General features: G+C 61.9%; 4 protein-coding genes across 21 annotated transcripts in view; 1 reads left to right on the plus strand and 3 right to left on the minus strand.

Moving 5' to 3' along the window:
* Positions 1-2,290, minus strand: part of Gnb1 (G protein subunit beta 1) — a 66,284-nt gene extending 63,994 nt beyond the window's left edge. For 2 of the 5 annotated variants that reach the window (XM_021243374.2, XM_013065126.3), the window contains exon 1: positions 1,640-1,839. The gene's annotated coding sequence lies outside the window, so the exon portion shown is untranslated. Of the gene's footprint in view, positions 1-281; positions 468-1,423; positions 1,571-1,639; positions 1,840-2,094 lie in introns of those variants that run through there. The other 3 variants (XM_087214557.1, XM_087214556.1, XM_087214555.1) reach the window with 3 other exon arrangements.
* Positions 2,291-5,603: 3,313 nt separating this feature from the next.
* Calml6 (calmodulin like 6) lies at positions 5,604-18,429 on the plus strand. Its single transcript, XM_087214485.1, is given in 8 exon segments — positions 5,604-5,664; positions 7,688-7,756; positions 11,629-11,858; positions 12,156-12,249; positions 17,512-17,874; positions 17,877-17,988; positions 18,073-18,199; positions 18,241-18,429. Coding segments are annotated over 8 exon segments (1,245 nt in total).
* A 262-nt stretch (positions 18,430-18,691) lies between these two features.
* Tmem52 (transmembrane protein 52) lies at positions 18,692-21,063 on the minus strand. Of its 2 annotated transcripts, XM_004863819.4 has the most exons (5): positions 20,137-20,285; positions 20,016-20,062; positions 19,906-19,947; positions 19,357-19,535; positions 18,692-19,280 (listed from the first exon to the last, which is right to left on the minus strand). In XM_004863819.4, the coding sequence occupies exons 1-5, from the start codon at positions 20,203-20,205 to the stop codon at positions 19,030-19,032; spliced, it is 588 nt and encodes a 195-aa protein (XP_004863876.1). In that variant the 5' UTR covers positions 20,206-20,285; the 3' UTR covers positions 18,692-19,029. The 2 variants fall into 2 exon arrangements, with proteins under 2 accessions (XP_004863876.1, XP_087070684.1); XM_087214558.1 differs by lacking the exon at positions 20,137-20,285 and adding an exon at positions 20,468-21,063 and having other exon boundaries at positions 18,692-19,535.
* Positions 21,064-21,904: 841 nt separating this feature from the next.
* Cfap74 (cilia and flagella associated protein 74) overlaps positions 21,905-26,129 on the minus strand; it is a 40,198-nt gene continuing 35,973 nt past the window's right edge. For 9 of the 13 annotated variants that reach the window (XM_087214540.1, XM_087214546.1, XM_021243416.2 and 6 more), the window contains 12 exons: positions 25,667-25,761; positions 25,081-25,215; positions 24,863-24,972; positions 24,712-24,767; positions 24,510-24,629; positions 24,237-24,392; positions 23,523-23,652; positions 23,279-23,433; positions 22,984-23,116; positions 22,710-22,840; positions 22,359-22,493; positions 21,905-22,252 (listed from right to left, as the gene is read on the minus strand). In XM_087214540.1, the coding sequence (XP_087070666.1) occupies positions 22,151-22,252; positions 22,359-22,493; positions 22,710-22,840; positions 22,984-23,116; positions 23,279-23,433; positions 23,523-23,652; positions 24,237-24,392; positions 24,510-24,629; positions 24,712-24,767; positions 24,863-24,972; positions 25,081-25,215; positions 25,667-25,761 (1,458 nt within the window). In that variant the 3' untranslated portion in view covers positions 21,905-22,150. Of the gene's footprint in view, positions 22,253-22,358; positions 22,494-22,709; positions 22,841-22,983; positions 23,117-23,278; positions 23,434-23,522; positions 24,057-24,236; positions 24,393-24,509; positions 24,630-24,711; positions 24,768-24,862; positions 24,973-25,080; positions 25,216-25,666; positions 25,762-26,129 lie in introns of those variants that run through there. The other 4 variants (XM_087214541.1, XM_087214550.1, XM_087214547.1 and 1 more) reach the window with 4 other exon arrangements.

Raw genomic sequence — 26,129 nt, forward strand, 5'->3', positions numbered from 1 at the left:
GTTCTGCCACCTGCCTCAAAAGCGCAAGGTCCAAGTTCGATTCCCAGTACCAAAAATGATGATGATGATGATGATGATGATGATGATGATGATGATGATGATGATCAAAGTTCAGTGTGAGGGCCCTGAGTTCAATCCCCAACACTGCAAGAAAAACAACACCTAGAAAGGGTCCAGCAGCAGCATATGAGCCATTCCTGACACTGGGCCTCAGCAGGTCCAGGAGTCCAACAATGCAGGACCTGGATGGCCAGGAAACCTGCCTGACTCTGCAGACTCACCTTCTAGGAGACTGTGGCACCTGCAGCCTGGGAAACAGCACGAGGCCAGCTACTGCGGCCCAGCCTCACCCTCCCAGCCACACTCCATCTCTGGAGGCTCGCTATGGAAAGGACTGCCTGTTGCCTGGAAGCCGCAGACCTGTCTCCATGTTGGTGGCACCAAGCTCACCCTTAGCCACACACCCACTGTCAGTAAGGAAGCAAAAGGGGAACTGCTTGCTCATTTTCTTTTTGCAATATGTACCACCCGGAAGAATCCAGAAGAGACTAATATCAGCAGGAGAACTAGAAACCTTACTTTCAAATAAAAAGCCCCTTCCCCCCAAAGAAACGACAGCTTCAAACCAGAAAATAACATGTAAAAAAGCCCTATCGATAACAATGCTTGCTATAAAAACCCTCATTCGACTGGAACTTTTCACAGAACTATTTCCATTTATTTGCTAATCATGAAAGATAATCTACGTATTTTCTTAGTTAATAATCAATCTCATAAGCAACTATTTAACCACCGAGTATTATGAGATTTGATCTATCAGACAGCAACCTAAAAATACACAAGAACCACTAACGCTCCCCAAAGCAACACTGTGGCTACCTCAGACCTTCGTGTGGTTCACCCAGAAGGGCCATGATCACCCCTCCCCAAATAAAGCCTCTGACATCAAGGAGGCCGTCACCGGAGCTCCCTACAGACGGGTTCGGCACCGCGAGCGGACGCTGCTCGGCATTTAACGCCGGCTCGTTCAAGTGCCTCGGGGTCCTCGGCCTGGGACCATGCTCCGGGGCGGCTCCCATCATCCCGTGGGTCCTCGGGTCGGGGACCCTGCCCAGGGCCCCGTTTTCCGCCCCCCGGGTCGCGGGCCCCGCCGGCCTTTGTTTTCCGCCCGGCCCGCGGGCGGCGCGGTCCCGCTGACAAAGGCGCGCATCGCCATCTTGTCGCGGCGGCCGGACGCGGAGCCCATTCATTCCGGGCCGGGGTCGGGGCCGGGGGGCCGGGGTCTCTGTGGGGCCCCGCGCCCCGCAGCGCAGGCGGGGGAGAGGCCGCGCTGATGGCGCAGTCCCTCCCGGAGCCCCGGGCCCGGTCCCGCGGGGCGAAGGCGCGGCGCGCTCGCCGGGCTGGGTTCCCGCGGAGGCCGCACCCTCGCTGGCCCTGCTGCTGCCGTCACGGAGGCGATGTCCGCGCTCGACTCCTGCCGCCCGGCTACCCCGACCCCGGCCCGCGCCAGGACCCTGACGCCAGCCCTCCGGCCTCAGCCCCCACCCGCCCGGCCCCACCCGGGCGGGGCGACCCGAGGCTGCGGCGACCCCGCGGGCTGTGCTCCGGGACAGGCTGCGGGCAGACCGGCCGTGCTCACCTAGCCCTGCGCCCGCCTTTCCGCCGCCGCCGGTCGTTGCGCTCGCGGCCCGCGGGCAGAGCCGGCGAGGTGTCGGGTCCGCGCAGCGGTGCTCCGGTCCCGGCCCGCTGCCCTCGCCGCCCGCGCCCGCCGCCGTCCGCCCCTCAGACGCCTCCAGCCATCGGGATGGGCGCGGCGGCCCCTGCCCGCAGCCTCGGGAAACCCCACGCCGCGTCACCGCGCACGGCCCACGGGCGCGCGCCCGCCCGCGCTTCCTCTCTGGGCACGCGTGCACGAGCGGTTTAAAGGGGCCACGCTGCCGCCCGCCTCCCCCACCCGTCCCGGGCCCAAAGTGTGGGCCCAAGGTGGCCAGGTGGGGAAGGAAGGGCTCAGGGATACCTGGACTTGCCCCTGGCTCAGAACCCCAATTGGCTGTGTGTGTGGTGCTGGGGCTTGAAGGCAGGGGCTTCTTTTACCTTTTGAGACAGTCTTGTTCAGTTGCCCAGGCTGGGCTTAAACTTGCAATGCTCCTGCCTCTGTCTCTCAGAGTGCCGGGCTGACGGCCTGCGCCACCTCACCCAGCTCCAGCTGCACAGGCACCGGCCTCTTCACCCCATCCTGCAGCCGGAGCCCCACGCCGGCCCGATGCTGTCCTCCATACCAGCCCAGGCCGAAGTGCTGAGTGGCCACCACCCCAGCTGGGTTCCGGTCTCTGGCACCTTCCCGCCTCTGTCCCTCCCGGCCTCCCTTCCTCCTGTGTGCACCTGCGAGAAAAACACAGGCCCTCACCCCACAGCCTTCCCTTCCCCTTCCCTTCCCCTTCCCTGGATGCTTCAGACCAGTCCTTCTTCCAGCTCCTCCTTGCTGTTTTGATTTGATTTGATTTTTTGTTTTTTGAGACAGGGTCTCACTAGGTAGCCCAGGCTGGCCTGGAACTCAGCAATCCTGCCTCGGCCTCCCAAGTACTGGGATCACAAGTGTGTACTGCCGTGCCCAGTCCCTTCTTGCTTTTAGCTCCAGACTCCAGATTCCTCTCCCTGTCTCACCCCTGAACCTGCCCCTGGCCCAGGAGCCCTGGTTCCCAGGAGAAGCTGGGATCTAGGTATGGGTGTTACTCGTTTAGTCCTCTGGCAGAAGCCTCAGGAGCACGTGTGCACTCTTGTATACAGGACATGCACATGCAATCTGTGGCATTTTGTCATCGAGCACCATGGGGCTGCATGATCTGCAGAAGCCACCTAACCCTGGGGTCATTCAGGTGACCTTCTGCTCTGGCAGTGAGGGACCTGCCTGCGAGTGTCTGAACGGGACCCGGCACAGTGCTCCCCAGCTGATCCAGGGTGTCTACCTGTCATGTCATCGTGTCCTTCCTCTGCTTGAAACGTTGACACCTCCCACCAGCTCACCCGCTCCCCAATTCCAGGTTGCTCCCGCCTTCCCCACTGTCCTGTGGCCCTGTCTGCCCAGGAGCATCTCCCCATAACCTCATGTCATTCAGGCCTCTGCTGTTGTCCCCTGTCCAGAGCTGTCACCCCAGCCCTCCCATGACAATGTCCCGGGCCAGCTTCATTTCATTTCTCTCATGTGGTTTATTCTTGGCTCCCTTGCCCCCTCCCGTTTCTGCTGCAGTGTGAGCCCCATGCAGCCCTTCCTGCTGCCCTCTGCCCCACCTGCCCCACAGAAGGTCCTGGGGATGATTACAGAGCACGTGGAAGGGGCCTGAGTGACACCCTCATTCCCTCATTTTTGGAGACTCCAAAGCCCATCCAGCTGTGCCAAGGTGAAGGCCATGGGCATTGGCACCTGAGCAGCAGACTGTCCAGAAGGGACATGGGCACCAGGCTCCGCCAGAGGCTTCAAAACAGGGGTGGAAAGCCTGGCACTGTAACACACACCTGTCATCCCAGCACTCTGGGAGGCTGAGGCAGCAGGATTGAATGTTTGAGCCCAGCCTGGGTAACTTAGTGATCCATCGCAACATAGAAATTCAAAAAAATGGGCTGGGGATACAGCTCAGTGCAGAGACCCTGGCTTCAATCCCATGCTAAAAGGAAAAGAAAAAAGATGGCATCATGTAGGGCACATTGAACACCAAGGGATGATGGGAAGTCAGGGGAACAGGGTTCTGGGCACTGGCAGATGGGTCCCAGGCTCTGGGGGTCATGATGATTCCCAACCCAAAGGGCCTGGTGGCAGCCGAGAGTGCCCAACAGAGTCCAGGCCTTACATGGAAATGAGGAGACAGAGGGAAGCAGGTAGAGGTGGGTGGAAGAGGGGAGCCCAAGGCAACAGCGGGCAGTGGGAGGTAGGCAGAGGGCAAGGTGTCCCTGCTGAGACCTCGTACTTCTGTGGGAGCCTCAGGGCAGGCACCCCCGTCCTGGGCTTCTCCATGCCCAGCGCCCAGGGTCACAGTGGAGATGACAAGGTGGACAGGTTTCAGACAGACAGCGCCACACTGGCAGCTGGCCCACAGCCACTGTGGATGTTCGGCCCATCCCCAGCTGCTGCCAGTGACCAGGCAAGGCCACAATGGAAGACACCAGGCCAGCACCGCCCCAGCCCCCAGACATGGTGCCTCCTCCACATTTCCATGTCCTGCCGGTGTTCAGGGAGCCAGGGCCTTCGCTGGAACTTGCCCCTCATTTATGCGCTTATGGTGGGGGATGAGGGGTGAAGTTGAGGGGCAGAAGGAGCAGGAGTGGGGAGCCCTGGACTCTGCCTCCTAACATCCTGTCCACAGCTACACACCACCGCCTGGCCTTGTCCCCTGGCCCAGAAGACACGCATTCTGGACCTTGGTCAACCTCAGCAGGTGCCTGCAGGAGCTTCTCCACCCCCAGGCCTCTGCTATTTTCTGCCCCCCACCTGCTGCCCAGCCCCCCACAATGGGGCATAGATGGGGGAGCTGGTGCCCCCCTAGCTTCCTGGCGGCACTTCCTTCTTGGGAAGCATCCTGGAGGCTGGCCAGAGTCCACGGCCACACCCAAGTGAGGCGGCCCAAGGGCGGCTGGGTGCTTCGGGCTGAGCAGGCCCAGGGTGGAGGCCCTGCCCAGAGCTGGCCCTGCGCCCAGCCTCACTGGGACCCGGAGTGCAGAGCTGCCTCGCAGAAGCCCCTCCCCCAGTCCTCAGCAGGAATCAGACTAACCGGAAAGCAGGTCTTTAAATCTGAATTATTCAAACAATCGGTGCCTGTGACTGGGACCCAAAGCCGCCAGGCAGCTGCACCCAGTCTTGGGGCCACAGGGGAGCAGGGGAGGGAGCAGGGCAGTGGCCCCCTTGTCCCGCCTGGCTCCCGCAGCCACCCTTTGTGCCTTCCTGTAAGCACAGGGAGCCTGACCTGCCCCCACGCCTGCCTGAGGAAGAGAGAGGGAAGGAGGGGCTCCAGGAAACGGTGACGGTGACAGTGAGGTGCCTGGGGACAGAAAGTAGGTGAGGAGGGGAAGAGGGAGCTAATTAGCTCCTGCGCCTTCCAGGGCAGGGCTTGCTGAAGGAACCAGGCCATGGACCCAAGAGGTGGCACCATCTCCTTCCCTCTCCCCACGCCCACGATATCCACGGTGCCAGGGCCACTTGGCCTGGGGGTAGGCCAGGCCTGACCTGAGGGCACGGTGGGGTGGGGCTGCTTCCTGGGGAGCAGGACCCCTGCGGGTGGTGCAGGAAGCTGCCCTGTCCCCTGTCCTCACCCTGTCTCTGCACTCCTAGCCACACATCGGATATCCCTCCAGAGGGCACCAAAACCTGAGGGGCTGCTCAGGGAGTCAGGGAGTAAGGCCTGGGCCGGCAAGGGGGTGCTTGGGGGACATCCCTGTCTCCCAGAGTTGAGCCAGAGCCCCAGCGAGGTGCAGGCAGCCTTGTGGTCCCCGGGCAGGTGCACACCTCCAGGAAGCCCGAGAGGCTCGGCAGCTCCTTCCCCAGAGGCGGGCGCCAGATGGCATCCTGGGCTCTCCAGTGGCATGGCTTCAAACTGGCTCCACCCGATGAGGGGATGACGGGCCGAGTGTCACAGACAAACTGCAACAACAAGCTCACCCGGGTCACCTTTGTTCGTGAGCTGGAATAAAAGTAGCCCCTGTGCGTGGACCCAGAGGCCATGCATACAAGGGCATCCATATGCCTGTAACCCCGCCCCCGCCCCAAGAGAGGGTCAGTCAGGAGTCAGGATAGCAAGTGTGGAAGAGACTGGCCCAGTGAACAGCAGTCTGCAAGCAGACTCCTGGCCTTCAGGCACAACACAATCCAGGCACGCAGCCAGGCCTTGGGGCCCTCCTTGCCTGCCTGTGGCAGAGGCTCCCCATGTGGTAGCTCCTCCTCTTCCTCTGTCTGGTGAGGGGAAGGGTTATGTGGCCCCTGCTTTCCAGCTTTGCACCACTGGGCACGAGAGACGACACCACCAAGACTTGGAAAGGTTTCCCTCCAGTTTCACATGGGGGTACACCAGCGGCTCGCCAGGGAGACACAGAGTGCCAGCATGGAGGCAGGGGCCGGCGGCAGGCAGCACAAGGCAGAAGCCTCCTGGGGCCAGGGCTGGACCACATTAAGCTGGCGTAAGCGCAGGCCTTGTCAGTGGTGGTCTGAGCGCAGGGTCAGGGTGGGGGCACAGCTGCCCTGGGTGCCGTGCTTGGAGCTCCAGGCCCAAGCGCAGGGCTGGCGGGAGGAGCCAGGCAGGGTCAGCCAGGCAGCCCGAGGCTCTGCTTCTCCCCGTGTCCCGCTCTGGAACTGGATGGTGGGGCAGAGGGGTGGGGCCGCCCGGGCCCTCGTCCACCCCCACGCTGTCTTTAGAGCAGGGGTGGCACGGCCTAAGTCCTTAGTGACTGTGGGCAGCCAGGGCTCCCTCCCACCTGGCCCTCAGCCCACTTCCTGCCAGCCAGCGGGCAGGCACCTTGCAGCGCAATGCTGTCCCCAGCTTCCGCCTCCCCTGTGTTGCCAAGCCTCAGGCTGGGCCAGGGACACACAGCAGGGCTCAGTGAGGTGGCGGGGACAGGGCCAGAGGCAGACTGGCCAGGCTTTGGAGTTCTGCACCCTTAGACTGCTTTGCTCCCCTGCCTGGCGTCACCCAAATACCCGGCATGCTCAGGCAGGGGTCCCTGGCCCAGGCAGTGTGGACACACACCCAGGCCGCACCCCTGCCACCCAGCCCCTCTGCACACCGAGAAGGGCCAAGGGGGCGCAGCCCGCTGGGGAGGGGCCCTGCTGTTCTGGGACGGGGCTCCCTGAAGAGAGCACCCAGGGACTCTGCTCCGCGGCACCATCCAGGCAAACAGCTCACCCCTGCGGCGCAGCCGGTAGGCCGGGCAGCCTGTCCCCGTCCCTGTGCATCCAGCCCCAAGGGACTGCAGGGCTACTGAGAACACAGCCTCCCAGCCAGCCCAGCAGGAGCAGCCCCTTCTCCTCGCCTAGCACCCTGGTCACTGTGCTCATCGCCCAGGAGCCAGGCGGGACAGCCACTCCCAGAAAGACCCTCACACTGGCCTGGAGTACCGACATCCCCACCCCAGGCGGCTCAGCCTGGCAGAGGCCCTAAGGCACCCACATGGCCCTAATGGGGTAGGGGATGCTCCCAAGTATGCCCAGTGACTCAATGGTCCCCCACCTGGGCACTGCCCCATCACTACTTTTGTTATTTTGTTCAGAGAGATGGAGATTGACCCCAGGGCCTTTGCATGAGCTACATCCCATCCCCAGCCTGTTTTTTATCTTCAGACACAGGTCTCACTAAGTTGTCTAAGCTGGGCTGGCCTTGAGTTTACAATCCTCGTGCCTCAGTCTCCCGAGTACAGCCTCAGCCATTCTAATTTGCACGATTCAGTGGTGTTTGGTGTGTCCACGCTGCCTGCAGCTGGCCCCACTGTCCAGCTCCGGAACATTCCCAGCACCCCATGCAAACGCTGCACAGCCCCTGGGCACCAGCATGCTGCTTCCGTCTCCCGGGGCTGCCCACCCAGGAGTTCCGGGCGGCACCATCCGCACTCTGTCCTCAGCAGTGGCAGGGCTGGGGCTCACACCAACCCTGCGAGCCCACAGAGGCCCGCTGGCCCGCACCTGGGGCGGAGCCACCCTCTGTGCCCCTAGGCCCGGGCAGGGCCTCCACGCTCACCAGTGAGTGCCGCGCCTTCGGCCTCTTTCTTGTGCTGTCCCGCGGTGGGGCAGTGGTACCGCGGTGCATTCGACTTGTCCAGTGTTGATTAGCGCCCGCTCTCGCGGTGGGTTCGACTTGTCCAGTGTTGATTAGCGCCCGCTCCTGTGCGGTTCCGCGGTCACGCGGGGCGGGGGGCGGTGCCAGCCTAGAGGCATCGCAGCTTCTACTTCCCCTGCCCGCCCTTCATCTCTCCGTTCCTTCCCATCTGCAGAAGGTCTACCTCACCGTTTCCTGTCTTTTATCTTGCTCTGTAGTTGATTAAATTTCGGCTTTCTTATATAAGAGAAACTGGGTGATATTGGATCTTGTGTGTCTGATTTACTGCACTTCATAGTATGGTCCCAAGGAGCATCCATTTTCCTACAAATAACTCAAATTCATCTTTTTTCATGGCAAAGTAGTACTCCATTGTGTGTAAATGCCACATTTTATTTACCCATTCATCTGGTGATGGAGATGTAGGCAGCTTCTGAGATTTAGCTATTAGGAATTGTGCTGCTATAAATGCAGATCACTATAATATGATGACTTTAACTCTTTCAGGAAGATACCAAGAAGGGGAATATCTGGGCCAGGTGCAATTTCTATTTGAAGCTTTTTTTTTTTTGGTACTGGGGGTCGAACTCAGGACCCTGTGTCTGCAAGCCAGGCAGCAGAACCACTGAGCCAAACCCCTGACCCCTTTTTGTTTTTTCAAATTTATTTATTTATTTATTTATTGGTACCGGGGATTGAACTCAGGACCTTGCTCTTGTGAGGCAGGTACGGTGCCACTAAGCTAAATCCCAGGCCACTGTTTGAAGTTTTTTAAGGAATGGCCATACTGATTTCTGTAGTGGTGGCACCAGTTTACACCCTCGTGGTGGCTGTAACTTGCTCTTCCATCTTTTCATGTGCTTGTTGGCATCTGCATGTCTTCTTTGGAGAAATGTCCCTTCGTGTCCCTTGCCTGTTTTTGTCATCGGGTTGTAAGAGGTCCTTGTAGGGCTGGGGATTTAGGTCAGTGGTTCCATCGCCTGCCTTGGAAGCACAAGGTCCTGAGTTTGATCCCCGGTACCCGCCCCCTCAAAAAAGAACTCCTTGTAGCTACAGGTACCATGCTCTCACCAATACAGGATCGCAGCATTTCCTCCGCTGGTCGCCTCTCTCTCTCTATCTCCTGGAGTCCGTTCTCTTGGCAGTCTTTCATGCATAGAGGATTTTATTTTATTTATTTATTTTTTGGTACTGGGGATCGAACTCTGGTCCTCGCGCTTGCACAGCAGGCGGCGAAACCACAAAGCTAAATCCCTGGCCCAAGAATTTGATTTTGATGAAATCTGATTTCCATTTTTTTCCCCCAGTACCGGGAATCAGACTCAGGACCTTGCCCTGGTCAGGCAGGCGTGATGCCATTGAGCCACGTCCCCAACCTGTCTTTTTTTTCTGGTTCCTGTGTTGCCTGTATCACGGTGTCACAGCTGTGAGGTCACCGCCACATTTAAGCTCATGGACGCTCATTCTTGTCTTCCTCTGGGCTTCATCGAATTGCTCTGGCACTCATACCCTGGCCACTGTCTGCCTCCTTGTGTTCCTGGTGTCCTGCTGCCCCCAGTCTGAGAACAGACTCCTCCTGTGAGGAAAATCGGTTCACACATCTGGGGGCGGTTTCCGCCTGGGCTCCCTATTCCATGCCTGGTCTATGTCTGACTTCATTCCTGCCTTGATTATGCACCTTTAAAGTGAGTTTAGAAATCAGAGTATGAATCCTACAACTTATTCTTCATCTTCAAGATGGTTTTGACTATTTAGGGTGCTTACAATTCCATATAAATTTCAGGATCAGCTTTTCCATTTCTTTCTTTCTGTTTTTGTTTTTTGAGACAGGATCTCACTATGTAGGCCAGGCTGGCCTCGAATTCATGGTGATTCTCCTTTCTCAGCCTCTTGAGTTCTGGGATTATGGGTGTGCACCACCATGCCCAGTAAGCTTTCCCATTTCTGCAGAAAAGGTCATTCATCAACTATTGAAAAAAAAAAAGGTAAATTCCAGTTGGGTGTGGTGCTGTATACCTTTAATCCTGGTACTCTAGGAGGCTGAGGCAGGGGGATTTCAAATTCAAACTCATCCTGGGCAATTTAACAAGACTTTCTGAAAATAAAAATATAAAAAACGGTGGGAATATAACTCAGTGTGGAAGTTTTGGGTTCATTTGCCAGTATTGGAAAAAAAAAAAAAAGATAAATCCAGCGGGGAGCTGAGGAGAAGCAAAACAGCAGGTGGGGCCTCCAGTCTAACTGACCCAGGCAGGGCCAGGTGCCATCCCATGGGGGCTGGGACAGTGCTGCAGGCTTTGTCAGGCAGGTGATGGGGGCCGGGGCCTGGGCCTGAGCAGGGGCCTGGCGCCCACTGCTGAGAGGACAGAGCCATGCCATGCGGTCAGCTGGAGAGCAGCCCAAGGTGTCCACGCGTCGGGGCCTCGAGGGGCACAGGGGTGGCCACAGAGGATCTGGAGAACCCGGTTCTTGTCCACCAGCTGGGCGGCAGGGCTGGGGCCAGGGGGGCCAACGGGCAGTGCTGTCCTGGACCTCTCCCCGGGGCCCACTGCAGGCCGGAGGGAGTGGCCACCAGGGCCCCAGGCTCTCCCTGTCCCCACCAGTGCTGCCGCCCTGGGGAGCTGCTGGGCCGAGGATGCTGGAGGGGCTGCTCTACGTCCACCAGCACCAGAGCCTTCACACCCAGCCTCCTGCCTGTCCCCGCTCCCTCAGGCCATCTGTCCCCCTGCCCCTAGCCTGGGGCCAGGCCAGGCCATCAGGCCCCTGGAATCCTCCTCAGCCTGACCAGGGCCCCTGACTTGGCCAAGTATGGCCCCAGCACTTTGTAAAATTTACTTAATTTGGGCAGGGATTTAGCTCAGTGGTTCCACCACCTGCCTTGCAAGCCCAAGGACCCGAGTTCGATCTCCAGTACCAAAAAAAAAAATTTACTTTTTTGTTTTTTTGAGACAGGGTCTCAATATATATTTCAGACTGGCCTTGAGCTTTCTATGTAACCCAGGCCTGCCTCGAATTTATGGTGATCGTCCTGCCTCAGCCTCCTGCGCGCTGGATTATAGTCCTGTGCCCTCAAACCCAGCTGGCCCCAGCACTTCTGAAGGAGGCGGGGGTCCCGGGCGCTGTGGGCTGGATCAGTGTGGGCAGGAATGAAGGTCCCAGGGACAGCTGCTCCCCGGTCGGGAGGGCCCTTCCACGCAGGCGGCCCAGCGCAGCGGTGCCTGGAGCTGGAAGCAGCCTGCTGGGGCCCAGCCCCGCCAAGACCCCTGGGGCCTCAGGGCTGTTTGTCACGGACCGCGTCCCAGTCCCCAAGCCCGGAGGTGATGCAAGGTTGCCCGAGGGGCAGCGGGCGGGGCCCAGGCGCGGGGGAGGGGGGGCAGGCCGGGTCCCGGTGGAGCCTGGGTGCGCTGCGGGAGCGGGTGTTGTGGAAACCGGCGGGGCCCGCGGGGCAGCTGCCTGGAGCCTGGTCCCCGGGGCCTCTGCGGTGACGAACCCGCGAGCCACGGGGCCTTGAGTCCCCGGGTGGCGCCTGCCCCGGTCTCGGTGGGCGTCGCCGGGCTGGGCGGGATAGGCGGAGGGGAAGACTCTGCAAAGGCCGGACTGGCTGCGCAGGGCGGGGCGTGCCCAGCCTTGGGAGTCTGAGGCAGGAATACCGCAAGTTTGGGGCAGCCTGAGCGATCCAGGAAGACCCTGGATCGAAATGAAAAATAAAAAGGCGCCAGAGGGAGGGCGCCCGGGCTCCATCCCCAGCCCTGCAAAGCGAAAGGCGCCGCGTCTTGGAGCAGGACGAGAGGGCTGGGGGGAGGCCGAGCTCGCAGCCCAGGTGTTGCGCCCCCTCCAGGCTGCGCCGCGCGCCCGGCTCCTCCTTGGGCGGGGCGAGCCCAGAACCCCGAACCCCGAACCCCAAACCCCGAACCCCGGCTGCGCGCGGCCTTCGGGCGCCGCCTGGTGGGCAGGCGGAGCTACGCCGGACCGCGCGGCTTCCGGGCGGGCGAAGGCCCGGGGGACTGGGCGCGGCCAGAGCTAAGGGCGGGGCCTGGCCTTAAAGATGGAGGGGGCGGGGAGACAACCGTAAGGGGCGCGGGGTGGCGGGGGCTCGAGCAATGGGGCCGCGGAGACTTTAAGGAAGAATCGAGCCGGCGAGGCGGGCAAGTTCCCGGGGGTCATCGCGCTGCTAGGCTGCGCTGCGCTCCCGCCCCAACCGTGCAGAGGGGAAACTGAGGCACGCCCTGCCGGCAGGCCGCGCGCCGGGACACCGAGGGAGCCTCGCGTGCTCGGGGCCGGGCCGAGCCCAGCCTGGGCGTCACCCTGCGTCCTGACGGGCTTCTCTTGGCCTCGGGCGCCCCAGGCCCTTTTCCTGCCCCACAGGATCAGGCTCTGGGCCATGACAGTGGCGGGGCGTCCCTGCCCCGGCGACCTGGGCCACACATCCGGGGCTTTGTAGACCCGCGCCTGCAGACCGGTCTGTGGGCTTTAGCAGGAAGACCAGGGAGGAAGCCGACGCTCCGCCCACGCGCGAGGCCGCCGGTCGCACTGGCGCTGTTGAGGTCAAGTTCTGTTTTCCCCTCTGTGAAGCCCACAACTGAGAGTGCAGACTCGTGCTCCGCTCCTGGAAGAGGATGACGCACAGATGATTTGGACCAGGCCTTTCCTTTTGAGACGGGGTCCCCTTGTGTTGTCGCCTTGAACTCACTCTGTAGCCCAGGCTGGCCTCAATCCTCCTGCCTCGGCCTCCTGAGTGCTGGGATTACCAGGCGTGCACCACCACACCCCTCTAAGATCTGCATAAATTATATGGAATGCTGCATGAGAGATTCGATTTTTCTTTTTTTGTTATAGTAAAACATGCATAATTACCATCCTTACCCTTTCTAAGCGTACAGTTCTTTGGCATTAAATATATTCCCGTTAGTGGGCGACCATTGCCCTATCCATTTCCAGAACCTTTCAGTCTCTCTGAGCCGAGACTTGGAATCTGTTGCGCACTAACTCCTCCATCTGTTTCCCGGCCTGCCCGGCCTGCCGGCTTCCGCCTCAGCCCACTTCCTGTCTCTCTGGCCCAGCTGACTCCAGGTGCTCCTCTAAGTGGACCCGCGCGGTATTTGTCCTTTGCAGCTAGTTTATTTCTCGACAGCTTGTCCTCCAGCTACATCCTTGTGCTATCCGGTGTCAGAATTCACCGCTTTTATTTGTCTTAATTTTTCAGTTCTGAACAGAGATGGAACCCAGGGCTTGTGCACGCTAGACAAGCGCTCCCCACTGAGCTGGTTCCCCAGCCCTTCTTATTTAATTTTTTTGAGACAAGGTCTTACGTTGTCTAGGCTGGGCTGAAACTTGTGATCCTCCTGCCTCAGCTGTCTGAAAAGCTGAGATTTTTCATCTCTTTTTCAGGTCACATAGTGTTCGTTCCATGTACACATGGCACATGATGTCATTCACCTGTCTTTCACGGACATAGGTAGCTCCCACCTTTTGGTTATGAATAGTGTTTCTGTGAACATGTACGATGTTTATCTGTGTCCCTGCTTTTAGCTTTTTTCTAAGTACCCAACAGTGGAATCACTGCAGGCTCATGGTAATTCTGTCCATTATCATTGTTGTTATTGTTTTGCAGAATTGGGAAGTGAACCCAAGGCCTTCCCACTGACCTACATCCCTAGGCCCTTATTTATTTATTATTTATTTATTTAAAACATTTGTTGGAGACAGGGTCTCACTGTATAGTCCAGCTGGCCTCAGACTTGCAGCAATCCTGCCTCAGCCTCCCGAGTGCTGAGGTTATAACCATGCACCACCACGGCCAGCCCTAGGCCTTTTAAAATACTGTTAAATTTTGAGACAGGGTCTCACTGTCATTGAGTTTCCCCGCTGGACTCAGAGTTGAGATATTCTTGTCTCAGCTTCCAGAGAGCCAGGCTGTAGGCATGCGCCACCACATATACACAGCTGTGTTTAAGATTTGGAGGAACTGTCGTTCAGGCTTCCATAGAGGCTGTACCATTTTACACTCCTGTCCTCCCTAGCCCTCACTCTTGTTTCTTAGTCTCTCTGTTTCTGTCCCCCCCCACCCTGCTCTGTATTGGTCCTGGGGATTGAACCCAAGGCCTTTGCACTAAGGGTCTCACTAACTTGCCAAGTTGCCCAGGCTGGTTTCACTCAAATCTGCAATCCTCCTGCCTCAGCCTCCCAAGCACTGGGATTACAGGAGTGCAGCACCATGCCCAGCACCTTTTTTTCCTTTTCTTTCTGTGCAGGAGATGGACCCTAGGTCTTGCACCTGCTGAGCCCATGACCCAGCGCCAAGCTCCAGTTCCAGCCCATGGGGGTTTTGGTTTGTGTTACCCTCGTCGTCAGGGATGTGAACGTCTTTCCTTCCACCCTGCAGGTCCCTTCCAGTCTGCCGGTGGCGTCCTCTGAAGCACAATGGATGCCAGTTGTTTGGTAAGGTGTAACCCAGGACTGCTTGATTCATCTAGTTGTTCAAATTCTTCCAGCTTTGGCCACTGGGACTCTTTCAGGTGGCTGGGATTACTTTATTATTAATAATAGGTTATTTAGAGACAGGGTCTCACTATGGAGCCCAGGCTGGCCTTGAACTCACTGTGATCCTCCTGTCTCAGCCTCCTGAATGCTGGGATTACAGGCGTGCATCATCACACTTGGCTCTGATTTATCTTTATTATGTGATTTTCTGCTTTCCTTTTATGCTCTTTTCTTGGGCTTCTTCCTCATTTCCTGTGTTCTATTAGATTTATCAATTTTGTTTCCTTCACAGGTGTGGAAATTATACAACTCTTTTTTTTTTTTGGTATTGGGGATCAAACTTGGGACCTTGGGCTTGTGAGGCAGGTGTGGAACCACTGAGCTAAATCCCCGGCCCCTTTTTTTTTGGTTGTTTTTTTAGACAGGGTCTCACTGTATAATTTAGCCTAGCTTTGAACTGTGTAGCCTAGGCTGGCCTCTAACTCACAGTGATCCTCCTGCCTCAGCCTCCTGAATAATGCTGGATTACAGGGATGGGCCACCACGCCTGGCACAATTTACTTCTTTTAGTGTCTACCTTAAGATGTCTGTGCCTTTGATGGAGGCTCAGGGGAGGCGGGTGCCCACAGGAAGCTGCTGGGGCCCAGCATCCACCACCTATGCTGTCCTGGCGCAGCTGCCAGGCCCAGCCGTGTCCCCAGGTGGGCTCAGCTCAACTTCAGTCATCATGGAGCTGCTACGGGTGCTGGGGCTGGGATGTGGCCTTTTGTGGGTCTTCAATGGCGGGGTGGTGGGTGTCAGCTTAGAGGAGAAGACAGCAAACCTGTAGATGCAGGGGCTCACAGGGGTGGGGATAACCCTGAATTCACCCACCCGGACGCCTCCCAGGGCCTGGACTTGACCTCAGGTCCCCCCCAGGGTAGACCGGGTAGCAGGAAAGATGTGTGAAGTGAGAGCAGCCCTGGGTGTGCACAGCTGGCTCACAGCTGGGTTTCCAGTCCCCATGACCCCCTCGCTGTCATTTGTAATGGTGCTGGGCAACAGCCACTGGGCCTGTCCCCACTTCCTTTCCAACTCATCACAGTGACGGGCCACAAGCCCAGGGGCACATTGCTATGGATGGGTATTGAGGGGTGAGTCCGTGACACCCCACCTTGTCACAGCTTGGGACCCTAGAAGCCAACTGAGGTGGAGTTCGGGACAGCGCTGGGTGCAGGGCTCACTTGTGACAGGAAGTGGGTGTCCTAACGGGAAATTCTGTTGTGAACTACAGTAAGGGTGAGCCCTGAGATGAGCTGCTGCGTGACATAAGGCAAATGTGAAAGGAGAAATGGTCCAATGCTTAGACGGAAAGCGGAGAGCAGCTGCCAGGGCGGGGAGAGGGTGGAGGGAGGGGCCTTGGGGGAGGAACTGAGGCTCGGCCCAAAGTTCGAGGCGCGCCCCAGAGGTTGCTGGCGAGGCCGTGTCCATGGTCACAGTGCTGCACTATGCACGGAACCGGTCACGATGACAATGGTCTGGTTTTCTTTTCTTTTTTTTTCTGCAGTGATCAGAAGCCGAGCAAGATGGAAATAAAGATTTTACTACTTACAGACCTGGAGGCCACAGAGGCTGGCGCCTGGTGTCCTGGGCTGGGTGTGGGTGTGGCACAGCCCTGAGACTGCGGCAGGTCCCCAGGGAGGGTGCAGTGGCACTGTGGGATCCCAGCTTTGAGGGTGAGCTGTGAGACTGCCCATCTTGAGGACCAACAGTGAGGGACAGAGGCCGGGGCCTCAGCAAGTCTTCGAGCACTGGGGCCGCTGGGACGAGTTTGTTTCTGCAGGCTGGGTTCTGGTGGCCTCAGGGAAGGTGCTGGGTGCGAACGGCCCCCACCTCACCCCGGGGAGACCAAGGCCAGCTGCAGCTGGGACCGAGGTAGGGATCGATCCCTTGTACCCTACATCCACGAGGGAGCCTCCTCACACCCTGCCTGAGCTTGCTGGGAGCTGGCCCGCCAGTCACTGGGGCTGCCTGCCTGGTCACCACAGACCTTTGGCCTCAGCAGTTGGCCCGGGCCTGAGTGGCCACATCCCGAGGGTTAGATTTTCTGGCAGCAGTGGGCACCATGTGCTCCACCTGCTTAGACTCATCAGGCAGTGGCAGGGGAGGGGCCAGCATGCGTGTGTGGGACCCCAGGGCTGTGCAGGAGCCCAGGGCCATGTGGAGGAGGGAGGGTACCAAGGCAGGGCCTGTCCCTGGCGATGCCGAGGCGGGGGAGCCCCTGGGCCCATGAGGGCTTGGATCTGTAACCACAAACTACTTTCCTCCTCCTTGTCTACTTCCTTCTTTTTTCAGTACCCAAGGGCTTCACACTGAATTATATCCCATTCTTTTTGTTATTATTTTTTTATGTTGAGAGAGGGTCTTGCTAAGTTGTGCAGGGTGGGCTTGCAGTTGAGATTCTCCTGCCTCAGTCTCCCAGAGTCCTGGGATTACAGGTGTGAACACCACACCCCGCTTTAACTGTAAGCTTCTGAGGGCTGTGGCCAGCAGCAGCTCTCACACCGACTGCTGGGGTGGGGATGGTGAGGGCCTGGGCCACTGCCCCGTGGTTAGCTAGACCCGGATGGGGAGGGTGGTGCCCGTCTAAGGAGGGAGCTCAGAGGCCCAGGCAGGCCCTCCTGGGGGAACTGGCTCTGCTGTTCTGAGTGGGAGGGGGTCAGGTTTCCCCGAGAAGCCCCAGAATAGCCCTGGCTGAGTGGAGGAAATGTGGCCCCAGGTCCACCTGCTCCGCTGCCTCAGCCCTGCCCAGAGTCCCCTGCCTGTGCTGTGGCCCTCGTGGCCTCTGCAGGGGCCCAGGACCCTGATGCCCCAGCCACCCAGGCAGGCTTCACAGTGGTCACCGGGTGGCGGGTGGCGCTGGACTGCTGGGGACAGGAGGGACCACTGGATGCCACCTGGCCATGGGGTCTTACCCAAGATGCCTGGCCAACAACCACTGCAGCCCACAACAGTCAGGCTGTACCGGGAGAGGGACAATCACTTGGGGCCCCGCCTGCCCCCATGGGGAAGGGCCGAGCCAGTCCCAAAATAGGGCTGGCAGGGTTTCCCAGCCACACAAGGCTTTTGGAATCTGGACCCCAGGGACCCCAGGCATTTGTCCCCACCTGCCCTCCCCTCAGCCAGCCGCATGGTAGGGCTGCTCAGTGCCTGGGGCCTGGTAGACTGGGTGGCAGAGAGTCGGGCAGAGAACGGCTGGGGTGAGGACCCCTCTGGAGCCTGAGAGGGGCTGAGCCAGGGCCCTTCTGCTCCAGGGTGGGGGTACAGTGGCCCTTTCTGGTCCCGTGTGCCCCTGGTCTCACTGGCACCCACTGCCTCAGCCCCTGGAGTCCTGCTGCCCCTCCCGGGGGTGAGCTCTGCCCCACTGGCTTGTTCTGGACCCACCCAGAGCCCCATCCCCTGGAGCCCCCACGTGTCCTGGAAGCCTGGCCTGTGCCAGGGCCTCCTTTTGCCCTGGAGAGGGGAAGGGCAGCCCCCCTGAGTGGGGTGTGGGGTCCCCTGCAGACAGAACAGCTGGAATACAAGGTCTTTGAGATGTTTGTTGAGGAGGGCAAAGGGGAGGTGAAGATGGCAAGCTGCAGTGGCTGACCAGCTTGCTGGGCATCAGCCCCACCAAGAATCAGCTGGCCTTCATGGCCAAGGATGTGGACAGACAGCAGGGTAGGCGGCTGAGGTGGGGGCAGCCTCAGGCTAGGCCTGTGGGTGTGCAGCGGGTGGGGGTGGGCCCCCCTTGAGCCCCAGGACCCAAACTCCCTGCAAACAGAGGCTTCCTGGCCTTGATGGGGATCTATCACGAGAAGGCCCAGAACCAGGAGGGTGAGCTCACGGGTGCACTCTGGGTCTTCCACAAGGACAGCAAGGGCTGCATCAACTGGAACAGTCTCAAGCAGGTGGGGCGGGGGCAGAACGGCAGGCAGGTTGGCCAAGGCAGGGGCTCAGGAGCGCAGGCCAGCCCCTCAGTGAGGTGGAGGCTGGGCAGATGATGGAGGCCAAGGACGGGACAGGACCAGCGCCTACAAGGTGGGTGGGGCCGGCAGGGAGTGTGCCTGCCTCTCTGCCCGAGGAGGAGGAGGAGTTTGTGGCCATGATGACCGGAGAGTCCTTCAAGCTGGTCCAGTAGGAGCAGCTGCCACAGCTACAGGATGCCTGGCCAGGAAGGCTGCCACTGCCCCCACTCATGGGAAGTAAATGCTCCAGCCTGACTTCTCTGGGCTTCACTGCCCCAGCCCTGGGGGTGATGGGGCGCAGCTGGGTCAGGAGCAGTCCTCAGGGAGCCCCTGTCAGTCCTGCTGCCCAGATCTATGCCCTGAACGCCAGCCTGACCATGTGCTTGCCCTCCTGCCTGCACTCCCTGGGGCCCCCAGAGCCATCCCACGGGCAGAGACCACTTAGACATGAACTTTATTCTCCCCTAAAGGAGCTGTGGACATCACGGCTGGCCCTGAGCTCACGCAGCTCAGGCCCTTGGTGCCTCTTCCAGACTGAGGCCTGTGAGCCAGGCCAGGGGCTGGGGCGGAGAGCGGCAGCCTGCCTGGGGGTGGCCAGCATGGGGCTGGTGACTGCGTTACATAGCAACGAGGCCAGGGCTGCAGCAATGTGCTGAATGGCAGCCTTCCCGGGGGAAGGATGGGGGCAGGCTGGGGTCCTTGGCTCCAGGACTCCGAGCCCTGGTTCTGTGGCTCCAGGAGAGCTCTCTTGCTCCCTTTACAGGGCAGCAGGGCTACTGGGCATTGGGACCTGGCTCCTGGGGCCTTGGGGTGGTCCCGAGGCCCGAGGGCCCTGGGAGAGGACCTGGTTTCTGGGGAGGAGCCAGCTCATCTCTGGGCTTCGCCATCTTGATGGCCTCATCGTAGGAGGGTGGCAGCTCCAAGGTGGACAGGCTATAGGCCGGCAGGGCCATGAAGTCTGGGTCCAGCTCCCCAAAGGGCAGCGGCAGCCGTATGCCCAGTGGATACTGCACCGAGCTGTAGGCTGCAGGAAGCAGAGGGGTCTGTGCAGGCAGCTGGGCGCCGCCCCATGGCCACAGCCCTCCCCGTAGGGCACTCACAGGTCACAGTGCTGTGCACAGGGCTGTCACTGTCCACGGGGATGGCTGTCAGGTCACGGGGCTGCCACGCCGGGGACAGGTGAGTCTGAGTGTGTGCCTGCTTTCGGAGACAGCAGAACCCGATGCAACTGGCAGTGACCCCGCACAGCAGCAGCAGCAGGACAGTGAGTAGGATGAGCCTGGAGGGGAGGAGTGGACCCCACCGCTGCTGCACTGAGCCCTGCCCACTGGGCACCTGCACCCTCTGGCCAGTTGCCGCCCAGACACCCAAGACGTGACCACAGCCAGGTGGAGAGGAGTCCAGGGCACCCTCTTCACGCCAGATGCCTCCTGGCCGGAGCCCGGTCTGTGCAGCCGCTCGCCCTGGCTGGGCGGCCTTGGGCTCACTCCCAGGACACGCTGTCCCCAGCCGACTGCACCTTCTGCTGTGATCGCCTTGCTCCCGGCTGCCAGGGCCCAGCGCTCTTGCCAGCAGCCGGGACTGGGGGCAGCAGGGGGACAGGGTCCCCGGTGAACGGTCGAGCCTGCGCCAACGCGGCCTCCACTTACCCCACGTGCCACAGGCTGCTCCAGCGGGCCTGGGGTGGGCACCTGCGGGGACGGGGCAGCTGCAGCGGGCGGCGCGGCCGGCGGCCCCACCCCCACCCAGCCCGACTTACTGGTCCGAGGGGTCGCAGCCGCCGCTGTCCGCCGAGCCCGGCGCCACCTGTGGGGACAGGGGTGAGCCCAGGCTGGGGGGGGGTCCGCGCGCACGCTGGGCCCGCACAGGCCCCGACCCACCTGCGGCAGCCGCAAGAGCAGGAGCGGCAGGAGCAGCAGCAAGAGCCCAGCCGAGAGCCCCGAGGCCATGCTCCGTGGGACTGGAGCACCAAGGCCCCCTCCCACCCACCGAGCGCAGGGCTTTATGGGTCCCGCCCCGACCTTGCCGAGGAGGCCCCGCCCAAGCCCCGCCTCACCAGCCGTGCCCCGCCCACAGAAGGGGGTGTCCACGCGAGTCTCCGCCCACCGGAGAACCGGTCCCCGGGAGGCCCCATCTGTAACCCCGCCCAGACCCTGTAGTCCCCGCCCCTGGCCCGGAGGCGCCGCCCCAGATGTCCCGCTCACTCCCTACCGGTTTAAGAGTCTTCCCGCCGGATCCCCGGTGACCCGCACGTGGCTGGGCGTGGCCTGCTCCAACCCCACCCCGGCTGTCCTGAAAAGCTGTGTCCCTAGCCCCATGGGGCGTGGTCTTGCAGGAGGAGCGGGGTCCATCCTCAGCCGCCGGCGGTCCCCGATCCCCGCAGATGGGCTGAGGCCACTCCCCCTTCCAGTCGGGCCGCTGAGGCGCTGGAGGCGGAAGGCTTTTCAGGAACACTGGCCGTGAAGGCCTCATCAGCTCGAGGGGCCAGCGGATCTCCCTCAGCCCGGTTGCTTGTTTCTCATCCCGCTGGGCGAGGACCCAGACTCCTACCCGCCCTCCCACCGGGCTGCTCTGCCCCCTGCTGGCCGCCCCGGGCCCAGCAGCACCGCCTCCTGTTTGCTCCCTGTGCCCCGCACGCAAGTGTGGACGCCTGCTGTCTCCCCGGGGGAAGTGACAGTGCCGTCAGGGCTCTGCCCACAGCTGTCCTGTACCCCCGGCCGGGAGCTTGGCCCTGGCCCTCCCTCCTCCCAGGCCTGTCTTGGCTGCCTGGTCCTGGAGGGCCGGTACCGAGAGGGGAGGAGCCCTGGGCTGAGCTGGGCCTCGGGGGGCTGGCCCGGCCCGGCCCGCCTGCTGCCTCTCCTCCCAGCTGGCCGGGCCGCACCGCAGGGGCCAGCCTCCTGGGAAGCGGCGGCCTCCAGGGCCCTGGGCAGAAGACCCACAGACGCACTCCAGGGTCACTGCCACCGGCTGATAAGGGGAAAAGCCGGCCGCCAGTGCCTCGGAGCCCAGCAGTGCCAGGAAGGCCCACAGATGCCCCGCGCCTCCGCTCCCAGGCCCGGAAGGGCACACGCTCTCCGGGGTGCGGGGTGGCTGGGCGGTGCTTAGCGGAGGGCCAGGCAGGCGGGCGCTTGGGGAAATGGGGAACAAGCCAGGCCCCGGCGGAGTGGGGCGCAGGAGCCGCTCACAGTTGGGTTTTTCTGGGCCCTTGGAGGTGGCTCAGGCCCCAGGGCAGAGCCCAGACTTCTCGGTCGGGTGGACACTCACACCCTCAGACTGGGCCTGCCCTGGCCCCGCCCCTGCTCAGCCCTTCCTTGGGATTATCAGGAGGCGCTGGTTAGGGGCCTGGGCTCCAGCGGCCCTTCCCCTCCGACCCGCGTCTCCAGTCTGGGCCAGTCTCAGCTCCAGCCCTGAGAGCTCCTGCACCCTGTACTCCAGGTTTGGGGGCTCCCGAGGGGCCTCTCCAGGGTTTCTGTAACGACTCTGCCTTCCCTAGGGTCCTCGCCCCACAGCTTGCTGCTGTACGGATGGAGGGGTGTGTGTGTGTGTGTGTGTGTGTGTGTGTGTGTGTGTGTGTGCGCGCGCGCGCGCGCTTCCCCAGGGCTCTGTCCCCACCTCGAGTTCGGTGCTTGTCACCCACACTGCAGGCTGTGCACATCGGCTCACAGCACGTTTATTTCGGCCCAAGGGGCGGCTCTGCTGCAGCCCCTGAAGTTCGCTGCACTGGGTTCAGGGAGGGGGTCCTTGTGGGCCCTGAACTGGCTGGGTCCGGGAGCACGGGAAGCGGCCATGTTCGTGGGACTGGGAGCCAGGGTCCTGTCCCCTTGGGCTGGCCTGGGTGGGGTGGGCTTCCACTGTGCGGGGAGGGCCTCGGGTGTGGGAGAGGCTTCTGTGGTCCTAGAGGCCTGTCACCACATGGGCCACAAAGATGACTTTGTAGTTCTCCTTCACGTCCCCCCTGAGCTGCAGCAGGGTGGACACCATGAGCGGCTGGTCTGGCTGGAATAGGAGAGGACCCTCAGCCAGGCGGCACCCCAGGGAGCAGTCTTTCCCAGTCACTCCACAGCCCCACAGCCGCCTCTCCCATCACTGGCCCAGCACCCACGTCAAAGTCGGCAGGTGGCACCCAGGAGACACTGATGGTTTTGGTCTGGCCTCGGTCCACAGAGCCCCTGGAGGGCTCAATGGAGAAGCCTTTGTGCTGCAGCCACGTGATGCCATCCAGGCTGAATTCCACCACCTGCAGGCATCGGCATTGCTGGGGCAGGGGCCGGCACCCCAGCAGGCACAGGGACTGGGGATCAGACTGCCAGCACCCCTCTTGCTCTGCCTGGGTTTCCCACCCCCACCTGCTGCAGGAAAGCCCAGCCACACTAGTGAGGGGCACAGCCAGGGCTGCCTGGCTGGGGTGGGGCAGACACTTCCAGGGTGGCACCAGGAGTGGAGCCACCATCACCTTCTTTAGAGACGGCTGTGTGGTCCGGATGCAGCCCACCTGCAGCTCCCTGGTGGCAGGGCATGCTGGCTGGTCTGTGTCCAGCTGGATGTAGTTCAGGGTCAGCAGGATGGGCTTCAGCTCCTCAGCCTCTGTGGAGGGAGGCACTGGGCAGCTGGGGCTGGAATCCCTTTGAACCCAGGGCACAGTGGGTCCTGCTGGCTTTGGGGGTGCTGGCCCCGGAATCCCCACTTGCCAGGAGGGTGCTGGGGGCCCCTTCTGACGCCAAGCTCACCCTGTCTGTGCTCAGTGTCAGAGGCTTGGATCACTGCCAGTGACTCCACGGGCACGTCCAGGGGGTCCCCGCCCTCCACGAACATCATGTGTTCGCGGGCGGCCCCCTTCAGCCGGATCTGGTGAGAGACTTTCTGGGGACAAGAAGCAGGCAGCCTGTTCCCCAGTTCCACTGTAGGCGTCGGGCCCCACGGGACCAGGGACACCTGCTGACCCCCATGTGGTGTCCTTGGCCTTGAAATGGGGCAGCTCCGGGAGAGGTGCGGAGGGGATGCTCAGTGGTGGCCGGGCCCCACCTTCTCGAAGAGCACCACCTGGAGCTCGTCAGAGAAGTACAGGCTCTCGTGGTCGGGGCTGAAGGTCACGGTGAAGTCCTGCACCCTCCCAGGGTCCATGATGCCGGTGACCGGGACCACACTGAACACACTCTGGCCACTGTGGTTCTGTGTGCCTGTGGGCAGCGGAAGGGTGGGCAGGGGCCCCCCCGCACACCACACCCACCCTGCCATCCCAGCGACTGCCCCCTGGACAACAGCTCACCCACGATGTCCGTCCTCTGGGGCCGAGCAGTGAGGAACTGTGGCAGCTCCTGCTGGGCAGAGGCCCCGGAGCCTGAGAGGCTGCTCAGCCGCACGGAGAACTTGATGGGCAATGAGGAGTCGTTCTGCAGCTGCCAGGCGCAGGGTGTCAGGGGACCCGCACGGGACCAGGTGGCCTCACCCCTCACACAGCGATGGTGCAGCACTCAGGGTGGAAGCCCGCTCCATCCTGCCCTGGCCCGGACCCTAGGTCATCGCAGCTGCCCCACTCACCCGGCCCCACCTGTCCTCCCCCGGCCCTGGAGTCCCCTTCTGTCACAGTCCCCATCCCGGGCTCTGCTCCCAGGACCCCCGGGCCAGGTGTCCTTCCGCAGGCTGCGTGAGCTGGGCCAGGGCGTCCTCAGAGTGGGGTGGTGGGCACCAGCCCTCGAGGGAGCCCGGGCAGAGTGGCCTCACCCAGGGGCCTGAGTTGGGCTCCCACAGGGGGTGCTTGAGTGGCAAAGCCCAAGGGGCTGGCCGGGCCTTGTGCATAGACCTGCGCAGGGGCACAGGGAGATGTGGGAAGGACAGGTGAGCGCCACTGGAGGCAGGACACCCCCTGCCCTCTCCGGAGCGTAGCAGAGGCGCCACGCACTGGGGCTGGGTGGGAGCAGCCTGGGCCTCCACTGTCCCAGCCCCTGGGCCCCCAAAAGCAGGGCTGACCCCCCCAGGAAACCTTGAAGCCCATGGAGACGGACTCTCTGGCGAGCACGTAGCCCATGTCGAGGACGTCACCGTCAAGGGAGCACGTGATCACGGGGGCCATGCCGGTGCCCAGCAGGGTGAGGGGGAGCGCGCCTCTCTTGGTGATGACCTCCAGCCTTTCCTGAGCCTGGAGCACAGCCTGTGTCAGGCCGGGGGCTCCCTCTGCCCTGCCGGCGAGGGGCTGGGGGGCCAGGCTTGCTCAGCTCCTGCCCGAAACACAGGGTGTCCAGGGGGTGGCACTCACCTGGACACTTGCGTGGGGCGAGAAGGACAGCGCCAGGACCCGGGTCTCGCCGGCACGCAGCTTGCTGGGGGTGTTCACCAGGAAGAAGGGGCCTCTGGGGTCCAGCAGGGAGAAGTCCACCTGGACGGCGTCAAGGAGCAGCCGCTGGACCCTCCCCCGGCCCAGCTCCACCCTGGGCGCCTCTGCGTGTGGACAAGGATACGGCCAGGTCCTCGCGGCCGATGTTCTGGAGGGAGACCTTCTTGATGCCGCGCTGCCCTGAAACGGAAGGGAGTCGGCCCAGCTGGGCTCCAGGAGCAGTGCCCTGGCGGGGCGGGGCGGGCCGGACCAAGGTGGGGATCCAGGCAACGCACCGACAGCGATGTGGCCGAAGTCGATGAGGGTCTTGCCTCCGTCTGAGGTCAGCACGACAGCTGGAGCCACTGCCGGGCACCACAGCTCCAGGTACAGCGTGTGGGGGGGGCTGTGGGAGGGGCGAGCGGCTGAGGCGGAGCGGCCCGAGCGGCCTGGCCCCGCGGAGGACGCTGAGCTTGCGGCTGGCCACGCCCAGCTGGGCCTGAACACCCCGCACCTGAAGCTCAGGGGTTCCAGGCCCCTCCTGTCTTTGACGTCACCGCTGGCAACAACGCAGGGGACCACGAATTTGTCAAACCGCCCCCGGAATGTTCTGGCCAGCGCGGCCTGGGCGGCCTGGTACTCTTCGGCTCTGGAACAAAACCGGCAGGCGGCACTGGCAGCTCTGTCCCGGGCTCCTCAGCCCAGGGCCGGTTTCCCCGCCGCTCCCTAGGGACCAGGCTCCGAGAGTGCAGCGACAGCGGCCTGCGGGAGCCACATTCCCGGGACATAGGAACAAGTCCAGGGCTGACAAATGGCCAACCCCCAGAGCACTCCTGGGCTGCTTCCGCTTTGGGAAGGCTCAGTCAGGACAGCAGCCTCTCCTGCAGCCCATGGTGGGGTCTTCCGGAGTGACACCAGGCCCCCAGGAAGTGCTGGGCACACGCCTGGGAGAGGAGCCCTGGATCCAGCTTGTTCCCCGGGAACTTCCGGCCCTGAGGGTCCACACAGCTGTGCTCTGGCAGCCTGCCGGGAGAGGCTCCCAGGACCACGGTGGGCTTTCCTGGTGGCCTGGGTCACACGGGGAAACCCCTCCAGCGCACCTGGCCTCCAGCTCCTGCTTCTGTAGAGCGGGGGCCTGGCCCAGCCAGTCCTGTGCCCTCACGTCCTTCTGCTGGGCAGCCGCATCCTTCTGGAGCTGGATGACGGGGCAGGTGTTGGGGGGCTGCCCAGGCTCTGCCTGTGCCCCGGGGCAGCACTGTCTGGAGCACCAGGCCCCGCTCCAGGCCTGCTGAGCCATGGGAACCCACTGACTCCTACGAAGGGCTGACTTCGGGGCCCGGGGCTAAGCCGGGGTGGGGGGCCTGAGGCCAGGGCACAGACTGAGGCTGCCCAAGGACTGCACATCGCCAGTGGGGGAACAGAGGCACAGGAGGGCTGGAGTTTGTGTAAGAGGGTCCTCGACAGGTGCCTTCCCAAGCTTCACTGCCCTGCTCACGGGCAGGGCCGACACCAGGGCCTGCTGCTGCCCCTGGCTTGTTTCCTACGCTCCCCCCTCCCCCTGCC

The sequence above is a fragment of the Heterocephalus glaber genome, unplaced genomic scaffold, assembly GCF_053883595.1.
Source record: "Heterocephalus glaber isolate CG9 unplaced genomic scaffold, H.glaber_assembly_v1.0 deba00001447, whole genome shotgun sequence".
Classification (NCBI taxonomy): Eukaryota; Metazoa; Chordata; class Mammalia; order Rodentia; family Bathyergidae; genus Heterocephalus; species Heterocephalus glaber.